Source organism: Thunnus thynnus, chromosome 19 (genome assembly GCF_963924715.1).
Source record: "Thunnus thynnus chromosome 19, fThuThy2.1, whole genome shotgun sequence".
NCBI classification, from domain to species: Eukaryota; Metazoa; Chordata; class Actinopteri; order Scombriformes; family Scombridae; genus Thunnus; species Thunnus thynnus.
Genome location: NC_089535.1, coordinates 14,515,724 through 14,527,453, shown reverse-complemented (window position 1 = coordinate 14,527,453; position 11,730 = coordinate 14,515,724). Strand labels below are relative to the sequence as shown.

Sequence of the window (11,730 nt, the reverse complement as noted above, 5' to 3'; positions counted from 1 at the left end):
GATCCAGCAAGAGGAAACTTGTGGTCAAAGGATAGGTTCACAAAAAAAGTTGGGTCTTAAAACAACAGTCAGGTGTCCATATGAAAACTGAAAGAGATTTTCCTCGCTGTGATTGTTCTTCCTGTTTATACTGGCTATTAAAAGATGTGCTTTCAATATAAGTGATGGGAGCCAAAATCCACAGTGTGTCCACACAGTCATTTTGTACAAAAATGCATTTAAGTTTGTCTGAAGCTTATATGAGGCTACAGCAGTCTGAGTTAGTCATTATCAAGTGGATATCTGCCACATCTACAGTCTTTTTAGCATCAAATTCCCTCTTTGTTTCCCTGTTGAGCTGCAGTGGAAGTATAGTAACAAAAGGATGAACTGTAGCACTAAGAGACTGTAACACTGAAAGATATTTACTTGATTTGACTCATTTGGAGGCTGAAGCTTCATATTAGCTTCAGATAAACTTTTAAATATACTTTTGCACAGAATGAAGCTTGTAGATTTTGGCTCCTATCACTTACATTGTAAGTGCTTTATGAAGGGATCTTCTAATGATCAATATGAACAGGATGAAATCAAACAAATAAGTCAAGAAATGACACAAGGCGGTCAGTTGAGTGCCAATGTTTGTTTTATTAAAAAAATAAAATACAAATGATGACCCAAACAGTACACAGCAGACTTCTTACTAAACCCAAAGCATTTCTATCTATCATTCAGTGCTTTTTTTTTTTTCTCTTTTTTTCCACTTTACTCATTTTGGCTTGTTTAAAGATAGAAAAACAATGTACAAAGAGTCTAGTTTGTGTTTGTAGATGCCTGCTTCCTTCTCAAGCTGGGGTGTCTCTCATTTTGGCAAAAATGAAAAAAAAACAAAAAAAAAAACAAAACCCACATAGCTCAACCATGGCGCCTCCATCTGTTTGGTATTATCAATGGTTGAGAACAAAAAAAAGCATAGTTTCCAGTTTCTTGACAGAAACAATCACACTGATAACCGAGATATTGTTTCAGAGTGTTGAGGGGTCCCACAAAGCATTCCTGTATTACCCCGACGTCCCCTGGTCTAACGTAAGCTGACTGTGTCCCGTGTTGAGGTCTTTCATATGTATAATATACAAATTTCGAAACGTATTGTGTTTATAATAACTGAAGATTAAAGGCAACAGTTAAATATTCAGTCAGTGAAAAGTCTTCAAGGTGGAAAAAGAAGAAAGCTCTTGTTTAAAAATAAAAAAAAAAGAACAAAAACAAAGAAACCGGACACATTGAATTAGTGCAACAAAATTGAGGGATGGAAAAAGTGGTGAACAGACCAAAGATACCAAAAAAAAGAAATCATCCAACAAACAATATATTCAACTTTCTCCTTCGACAACTTAATAATGCGGTTTATACATAAGTCATGAGTATAAAGAGTTAGTGGTTGAGGAGGCAGGCAAACTGTATTTCTACTGGAAAAAGCCAAAGGAGGGGAGGAAAAAAAAAAAAAAAAAAAAAAAAAAAAGAATATATAAACCAGAATGGCTTTTTAACTCAAGCCCCTCAGCCGACACCGAAGCATACATACTCACCACATCGTTGTAGTAGCGTTACAAGTACTTTTTTTTTTTTTTTTTACTTTTTTTTCTTTTATACAAGTTTCTTAAACAAATACATATACATAGACCAACCAGAAGAAGAGATTACAGTACAGTGCAGTGCCACAAGTACTGAGAGTTATATTGCTAGTACTGGTGCCCACAGACGCATGACAGAGAGAGTGAGAAAGGGGGTCGCAGCATATAACAGTAGGTTTATGTTTTTGCATAGCCTAGTTGAGTAAAGTACAATACGCTACAGAGATGCGTGATGCAGAAACAACATCAGGCGACAACAGGGGGTGGAGGGGTGGAGGGTTGGGGGGGGGGGGGGGGGGTGGGAGAACAATAATCGTGGAACAACCGCTTTGGCTTTATGAGACTGGTGGGTCATTTAAAATTCTAGCACTGCTTGTTAAAAGATAACCCTGAGAGTGGGAAACCAAACCGGCCATCGACATGGCTACCGCACACACACACACACATACACATACACGCACATACACACAAACGTTGAAGACAGTGATGGATCCTTGTAGCGTGGAGATGGCAGCGACTTTGGTTAGAATATATTCTGTCAACTGCATGGGTGGATGTGTCCTGTGCCCCCCCCCGCCCTCCCTCCACCCTGCCCCCTGCTGAGAAAAAACAAACAGCTGCGGCGTGTCTGTTACCAAGACGGAGCTTGATGGAGCGTGGGGTCACAGTTCACGAAAAAAAAAAAAAAAAGAAAACAGTCGCCACAACACATGCAGTAACAATCGTTCTTATTGGGCAGGAGTGGGAGTGGAAGTGGGAGTGGGAGGGATGTCGCATCACGCACCTCCGTTGAGGTTTGACAAAAAACAAAAAAAGGCAAAGTTTAAGCCTATAAAACAAACATACACGGTCATATACAATCAGCTATTATTAAATATGAGCGGCCACCGCAACATTAGAAGTACATCCGAATCCAAACAGCTAGTGGATCTCAGCAACTGTGGCTTTGAATAAACAGCACAGAGCAGACAAATCACTCAATGCACGGATGAATGGATGTTTGTCCACAATTGATGACTGATATAGCCCTTAATCTCGGTAAACATGCGAAAAAACCAGGGAGGCATAGTAGTTGTTTGGCAATGGGAAAACTATGGACCTCCAGTTCGCTCATGCACAAAAGAATCCCTTCCCTTGTTCCTCAACCCCCTCTCCCCTGTTATTATGTCTACATTTGTATACACATAAGCAAAGTAATGCACATTAGCAAAAGATTACAAAGCAAATCTCTTACTGGAGTTCATTTTTGTCCTCCAAAAACACAAAACAGGATGAATCACAACAAAAAACCATAGAACTACAAAAAAAAATATCTCTCTTTTTTTTTTTATCCTTTACTCATTTTCCTCATGCTTTCAAGTCAGTTAGTAACTAATTGTAACCAGATCTGTGGAACAAAAACAGAATGAGCACAACCTGAAAATTTGGTCTTGACTAATTCTATCAGTGCCACAACTAACTAGACACACACACAGTATTTTAAACACTAACCTCAACACCTCGGTCACAAAACCAAAAGTAAAAGTCTATAAGAACACATGACAGTTTAAATCTTGCAGGGTTTAAAAAAAAAACATTTTTTTTAAACCCACATCCCCTTTTCTCAAAAAAGGCCAGCGCGCTTTCTCGGAAAACAAGCTCGCTCCTCTGCTCTGACGCCATCATGCTTGGAACAAAAACAAATCAATTACTAATCAGGAGAAATACAGAACAAAACCCACTTGACTACAGCTACTCTAATAAGGCAGTAGCACATCTGTTTCTGCATACAGATGCTATTTTTTTTTGTTTATTTTTTTTATTGTGCAGCTCCATAATCAAGACATTTGCTCTCTAGAGACATGGCAAGGCAGCTTGAGGTGTGTTGGTCAAAAGATGTCTTAAATTACTTCTGCTTATCGGTGTGCAGTCATGCTCACAGTGTACCGGCTCTTCAGAAAAAGGTCATTGTCATCATGTTAGTATGGCTTCATATCTAAGCACCTGCTCAAACCACTGCTGTCTTTCACAACTGCTGCAAAACGTTTTCTACCAGCATGTGTGAATTCTATCTTCCAATTGAAGCCATAAGCCTCTGTACATTGTTTTGTTTCACTCTATAATGATATATCTGGTGCGCTGGGCCTCTTGTATTGTTTTTTTCCTACGCTTTGGCCACAACAGTGCGCACAGTCCCTCCGATGGTAGAACACAGAAACAAACACAACCACAGCCGGTACGGGCTTGGGGCTGCTGCCATTTTGGAGGAAAGAGGAAACACTTTCATGGGCCACTGAGTTCCTTTCAGGGAGGTGAAACGGTACTAAAATTAAACACATTTATGTGCGGAACCCAGTGTCATCATGTCTTTAAGAGGCCAGGAATTTCCTAAAGGTGTCCTTGTCAGGGTTCAATCAGTGCTGGAAATAGACACATGCCAGGCTATATTTAACACCTGAATATATATATATATATATATGTATGTACGACAAGCATGAAATTTTAGCGTTTACTCCCTACTTGGACTGCTGGAAATGTGATCAACTGGAAGTTTAAATGATATTTAGGGCATTTTTACCTTTAATGAGTTCATCTAGAACAATGAATAATGCACCATGGAGTTTAAACATCGTGACAATGCAGTGTTTTGTGAGCTTGTGTGCTTGTGTGAAGCAGGATGGCTGACCTCAGTCTTTACACTGTGCCCATTTGTGACACAAATATCAGAGCAGACAAAAAAAAAAAAAAAAACTCGTTCCAAATAAATTTCTCAATGAAACGTTTACTGACTTATCAGTTACTGCCTCAAGTCAGAAGACTTTTTTTTATCTTCCAACAATTATGTTTTGCGGTGGTTTTCCTATTTGACAACACCCTGTTCTACCACTATGCTTTGAATACATACAGTATATCGGGCAGGCAACATGCGACGTAGAGGAGCATGCAGTTAATCACAATAGATTCTGCAGCTGTGCCAACACTGACTAGACTGCAGCGCACAGCCTGCATCCACCTCAACTTGCTAACACACCCGCTCTCTGCTGCCAGTGGAAAATACCACAACAAATCCATCACATTGCCGAGAGCTACGGGGGCCACGGGGAGTCGAGACAGCGCCAGCTAACTAGCTACCAGCACTGCATAACGGAATATCATGGCTCATACAGTCATAACAACACGATCAAACTAGATCCAGGGCATATACACTTAACATATTTCTTTACTCTGCCATCTGTCAACGTAGTTGTGCAGCCACTGTAATCCATTGTCATTTTAATAAACAGATGGGCAAAGCAAGCAGCACAACTGCTACTTTACTCAAATATAAACACAGAAATTCATGCCTCATGCAAAATACCAGTGATTTTAATTGTTAATCCACCTCAGTGCTGAGTAAGTATTTCAACCAGATGCTACACAGCACTTTAAAAAAGATACACAAACAAGACTCAACCCTTCCCCTACTGCACTATAACATCCACTCACTAGTTCACACTCTAGCAGCCCCTGTCAGGAGCTTTGTTGCAACTAACGGTGACATCTGTGGCCTTTACTGACGCACAGCTGGTTATGAAATGAAAAAAAAAAAAGAAAAAAGAAGCAAGTACATCCTTCGTTTCGTTTTCAACATCTAAACTATAATCGGAGCGAAATGCTGCTGCTGACGCAACGCAGGAAATAAAACACGCTAACATAGGGCCACCACAAGGCTTTTCATTGATAACAAGATTTGGTGGCATAGCCCTATCAATTTAATGCAAAGTGGGGAGATCAAGTGCACACAATCAATTTATTCATGAAAAGCTGGTCACTCCTCACCTACAGTCATGCTAACTGGTGACCACAGAGTTGTGGAGACCATAATATGGATATCATGAAGAAAACAAGGGCTGGTGGGGGGGGTAGTAGATGAAATTTAATACCCGAAGATTAAACAAACTCCTTCCTGTATCTCCTTCCTCTGCTATGTGTGGGTGTTTAGTCTCTCCCCTACTTTAGATGTGAAAAAAAATCCCACCGACTTCACACCAGAGAACACCAGACGCTGGTTGCCATGACCTCAGAGCCGTGCCATCACCGTGCAGCTGTGTCCTAGATTTCACAGCACACACACACACACAAACACACACACACACACACAAACTCTCACGCTCACACACAGCTTTGAGAAAAAGGAAATGTGTGCTCTTGTTGAATTCTCCAGTATCTTCCTAAATCTTTCAAGAGGTTTGTTTTTTTGGACTCCTCTGCTTAAGTCGTAGTGGGGATAGACTGGGGAAATGTTGCTGACCGTGTTGGTATGTCTCTAGCTGACCATCCCACAAGAGGTAAAATGTCAGATGGAGGGATGGCCGGAAATGTTCTGACCAAAGGAGAGTGGCGAGACAGAAACAGAAACATGACAGCAGAGAGCAGGAGCATGGGAGACATTCAGTTCTGGTTTCAGTCACAATGAATTGCTGCCTTCTCGCAACACAGTGACGCTCTCTCACTTAACAGCAGCAAAAAAAAAAAAAAAAACCATACCAAATGGAGCATCAAAATGTGTTTGCTGGTTTCCCCACTAAGCAAAAGCAAAGCAAAAAAAAAAAGGAGTTTCTCCACACAATGTATTATTTGTCTTTCCTAATTAGGAGCCATGAAGGATTAGTTATCATCATCATCTTAACAACATGCCTATGTGTTAGTTCAGAGAATTAAAGCACAGACAGTCCCTGTGGTGATGATGATGGCAACAGCTATGTCATATCACCCAGTGTGAAGCAGAAAGCCGCACCGGTTAGCTGGTTAGTTGTGTTGTGGATCACACCATGTGGTCTCCAGTGCTGGTGCTGGCGGTCTGGTTGGGCAGCTCAGAGGTGTGCTCCTTCTGTCTGAAGATCTGCTGCTGGTGCCCGGAGCAGCAGTCCCCTCCGGCGACCTTGCACATCCGGTGCTCTTCGTCGCTTTCCTCTTCAAGCCCCGAGCCCTCGTCCACGTCCAGCTGGCAAACACACACCTCAATCCCTGAGTCGCCGGTCACGTGCCGACGCCGAGTGACGAGCTCCTCGTCCTCCTCCGCCGCCGCCATCAACGGAGCCTCCGCGTTCTCCTCCGCGTTCTCCTCTGCCAGACACTGTGCTTGGATCGGCATGGATACTGCTTCCTGGTCCGATGGTGGGTTTGAGGCCTCCGCCCTCGGTTCCACCTCAGGCAGGGGCTGTAGCACCGAGGCGATGTCAGGCTGGCTCACTTGTGGAGGGAGTGCCGGAGTCGCCTCAGGAGGGTTTTCAGAGTAAGGGGGAGGTGGTGTCGGGGGGTGACCGACCACCTCTTCATAGTCAGGAAGCTTGCAGTCGTTCCAAAACCCTAAAAGTCAGCAAATGCAAAAACAAGACAGTTATACATCCGCTAACATCCATGCTAATTATTTGAGTGATCTCGACCAAACCATGACACCAGAAACCCCAAAAACAGTAAAACTAATCAATACTACTGCAAATCACTGAAGTTTGTGTGTTATTTTCTCTCAAATGAAGTAAAGACTGCAGTCAAACTACATAATGTATGTACATGTGACTCTGTATTGCTACTATTGTTCATTTTTATCTAATCATGTAAGGATCACAAGCAGTTAAACCTCTGAAATGCTGATTTGTAATTTGTCAAGCAAAGCAGCATCTTTACTAGTTAATAAAAATAAATGAATAACTCTGATTCATTTCCAAATGACAAAGACCTTACAGTTGATGAGAAGACTGTGTCTGTGAGGCCCTTCTGTAATCCACATGCTAAAAACAGGTAAGTTTGCAGGTGTTTCTGATTAAATATCATGTAACTTTTGCTGGGTATTCCTACCATAATACAACTGGAAGGGAAGGATGGAGGCTGTGCAACCGCTTCAATAATGACTAATCTAATATATGTGCGCAACATTCTTGTGTACCTACTGAGGATTTCCCCATATCACAAAACCTAATCCAAACAATACTAAGAGCATTCATTGGGATTCAAAGTCCGATAGCATTTTTTCAAATGTTAGTCCCACCTACTATTACACTGCGATTATTTTTGAATCTTCAAAAATTTGCCATTACAAGGGTTGGGTATAAGTCAGTGCTTTCATTTTAAATGGCAATGTTTTATATGTATGGTTTCAAAACAGACCATTCTTCTTTAAAACCATATTATATTTTGTACATTCCTCTTATTTATTTCACACTCACATTATTTATAGACATGAGTTGAAAATAGAAAATTATGTTCTCCCAGAAGATAAAATTAGAATCTATATTTAAAGAGTTTTATCATATTGTACACATCGAGGTTGCATGTTTAAACAGGAGTACGTGTTAGCAGGGTCTCTGTGTGAGTCACTGTCTACACACACTAACAGTTGGAGTTGGAGTCACATTCTTGACATTAAGTCAAACGTGTTCACGGTGGACCTCGGACTCTGACAAGTGTGCACCTTGTCCACTCCTGTTTGTGATATTAGTGGATACAATATCAAGTTTCAGCCAAGGTCTGGAGTAACCACTGACATTAGGGTGGCATCTCTGCTGTCTGCTGTCCTTCTGGCAGCATCACCCAATGAGCTCCAATATACCCTGACGTAATATGCAGCTGAGTATGACAAGATCGGAATGAGGATCAGCACCTCAAACTCTAAGGTTACGACTCACTCTCAGTACAAGGTGGCCGTTTAATTCAGGAAGAGAGTGGGGAGGGCAGCTGTTTCAAGAAGCGTTCAGGTAAGTTGTAGGTCTGAGAATCACTGCTGGTTAGGTGCATCAGCTGCTGTAATTGTGGACACTGTATTGGATCTTGGTGGTTGAGAAAGCAAACTTCTACATTTGGATTATTGATCATATTAATCCTGACCCTCACCTATGTACATGAGCTTGGAGTGTAGTGACAAAAAAATAACATTGTGGATGCAAGCTGCCAACATCTAGTTTGGAAGATAATTGGCCACACTCTGATTGCAGCTCCTACACTGAATCAGGGAAGACCTTAGGGCAGACCCAGTAGAGACAAATACCCCATTCAGACCGAGACGGAGGTCAAACTCGGGTTTTGGGACTATCTGAATGAATTAACGTGGGTCAGCCAACCCTCTCAACCAGGTTGGACAGTTTCGTGGACTTGAAGCTTCCGGTCAACAGTAGGTCAACAACAACAACAGTTTGCAGTTAGCAGAAATTTTAACTGTTACCGGTCAGATACAAAAACACATGCCTCACCTCACCTACATACATCACACACACTCGCCCAGGAGAGTGGTCTGGATGGACAGGCAAGTGTGTGCAATGTACATATGTGAGTTTTTTTCCTTTTTTGTGTCTGTGAGAGAGAGAGAGGAGCAAAACGCTAAAGCAAGTCTCATGCCGGCGGCTTAAAAAAAAAACCTGACTATTTGTATTCAATATAGTCATTTACTACATCCCACGTAGAACAAGCTCACCCCTAGTCAGAGGCAATTTAAATGTAATTTTCCAGTCTACACTGTAGACTGGAATATCTTAATATATGAAAATGCATGAAGTTACTGGAGAAAGTTGAAGAAAAAAAGATCCAGGCTTCTAAGCACACACAACCGCAACCCTGTTTGTAGCTCCCAACATCTGTATTTAACATATAAACAACATCTGAACGGAGAAAGCACTCACAGACTATCATAGGTTTTGAAGAACTCACCGCCTAAACATAAAGCTACAAGATGAGGCAGAGTATAGAACTGCGAGATAATTGTACACTAAAAAGCTGAAAATAAAACTAGGAACGAATAAAGCATATCATCTGCTCCAAATATAAACCCGTAGCAAAAAGAAAGACTACTCACTTAAATTGAGTGGTGGAGGAGAAATGAAGGAGCTGGAGGCTCCTTGGTAGGCCATGAGACTGATCTCACGCTGACGTTGCTCCTGCTGCAGGCGCATTTTAACTCTCCGGTGTCGGTAGGCACAGCAGCAACTCAGCATGATGATCAAGGTCCATACCAACCAGAACCCTATTGAGGAGAGAGGCTCAATGTAATATGATCATCATCTACAGATAGCTAATGAAATTGCAGGCTTGAGTTGCTTTTACTTTCAGTATATTTTAGTTTCATTTCAGAATGACAAAATAAACAAATCAATGCAATACTTGAGGCAAATTGCCAAATCAGAGAATTAAATGGACAATACGGATGGGACACAAATAAACAGTATGTAATTTATCTGAATAAAGAATTGGGAAAAGACAAAAAAAATATTTTGTAACTTACACCAGAGCTCATAGTAATAGGTGCAGCACTCTGTCTCTCCACAGCAGTACCCCATCTCACAGCGATACTGCTCATTGTTTACCCCAAAACAGAACTCCTTCCCCTTAAATACACAGAAAGGGTACACAGAGCGAATGTCTGAGTCAATATTCAACCACACAAGTAAACAAGAAATCAGAATAGCAGGCTATTGATAGGCTGACATCACAATACGTGAGCCATTTAGTCACGTCCGTGTCACTTAATGTGTGTCCACATTGGGATACTTATATTTAAAGATCCCCTCCAGACATGTTTCAAAATGTATATAAAACACTTTTCTTTGTATAATAATATGTTTAATATGGTTTTTCCACCAAAAAAAAGTTCAATTATCTTGTTAAAATCCTTAAAATCACATCTAGTCCTTCTCAATCATTAAATATTCCAGAACCTATAAATATGCAAATATATTTCATTTCAGAAGTCGAACTGTTGGACACAAGATGTCTTCTACATCACTGTCATTGTCCAATGTTTGCTCATTGGAGGCTTCAAGTTTCCACATCACACTTGTGTAAATTGAATATTGGACCAGGACTGGCTTCCAAACTATTTGTGATGATGTCACAAATCAGGCTTGTAGGTCCGTCCCTTAAAATTTGCTTTTCAAAGAACACAGAGAAACTTTCCACTTTCAGCAAGATGAATGTGAAAACAGCTTTCAAGTGTCAAACTCTGCACATGCATCATTTCGCACGGTGAAGCTCAAACATTCAACATATTTTTGAGTGGAGGGGAACTTTAAAATACAGGTAAAACACACTTGAAACAACAACATCAGCTGGAGTTGAATGCGGCCGATGCTAAAGTGAGTTACATGACTATTTCAACACATTTAAAGTTAACACACATTAATCAGGAAATACAATCACAAAAACAGAAGGGGTTGTTATGATAGGGGCTCCAACAAGTCAGAAAGTAAGGCACAGTCCAATGGCATCTGTTTTTAAAATATAACAAAGTGCCAAAACCTCTTAAGTCATTCGTCCATGTTTAACCTTGCTGAGTGAATTAAAAGAGGTTTTAACGGCAACTATAATAAACGAATGACGCCAACGTTTCTGTTTCACTGCTGAACGATGTCATTATGCTAATAAATACGCATATAATATCAACAAATGTGACGATAAAGTACCATTGTGAGGGTTCATATCGTTATCAACTAGTTTTGATAAAAATTTAAATATCTGGGAAGCAAACTGGGGCTGACTGCTCTGTCTGGCTAGCCTATAACAACCATGAATAAACACGTCAATTTGCCGGGTACCAGTTAGCAACTGCTAACGTTAATCTGGCCACCGTTGATTCAAACTGTGAAATTGAGGTTATAAAACACATCCGTGTAGCTTTTCGAGTTACAACCTAACGTAAACCTCCAAGCAAGTTAACTGTCGATATAAACATCAAAACTTTGGCTAACTGACGTCATCCACAGTATACAGTAGCGAACCGTGCCCATTTTCCTTTGTGGAGGAGACAAAAAAGGGATCGGCACAAGGCCTCCACAAAGCCCAGGAGCCTCGGCCTCGACTGGAGGCGCCCGCCGACTCCTGGAGCGCTAGCGCCGGCTTACCTGCACCAGACAGGTCCCAGTACAAAGAAGACCTACAATGGATCCCAGCGCTTTCTGCGGCATCTTTCTGGGGTTTCGGCCGTTAACACGACGGGAATCATATAGCAGTCGGTCGAATCGACGGCTAGTTGAGGTGACTGCAGGTTGCTGCTCCTACTTAACGGTTCGGCTCGTCGCACTCAGACATGTTTTTGTTGTTCCTTGAGTGAGAAACAGCGCCTGTAAGTAACATGAAACTGAGTCGAGTATTGAACTGTAGGGGGAGCTGTGTA

General features: G+C 41.3%; 1 protein-coding gene across 1 annotated transcript; it reads right to left on the bottom strand.

The window, feature by feature from the left end:
* Positions 1-607: 607 nt before the first annotated feature.
* wbp1 (WW domain binding protein 1) lies at positions 608-11,675 on the bottom strand. The gene is made up of 4 exons (XM_067573628.1): positions 11,459-11,675; positions 9,844-9,946; positions 9,418-9,585; positions 608-6,941 (listed from the first exon to the last, which is right to left on the bottom strand). Exons 1-4 carry the CDS (start codon positions 11,519-11,521, stop codon positions 6,397-6,399), a joined length of 879 nt encoding a protein of 292 aa, XP_067429729.1. The 5' UTR covers positions 11,522-11,675; the 3' UTR covers positions 608-6,396.
* Between the last annotated feature and the right edge of the window lie 55 nt (positions 11,676-11,730).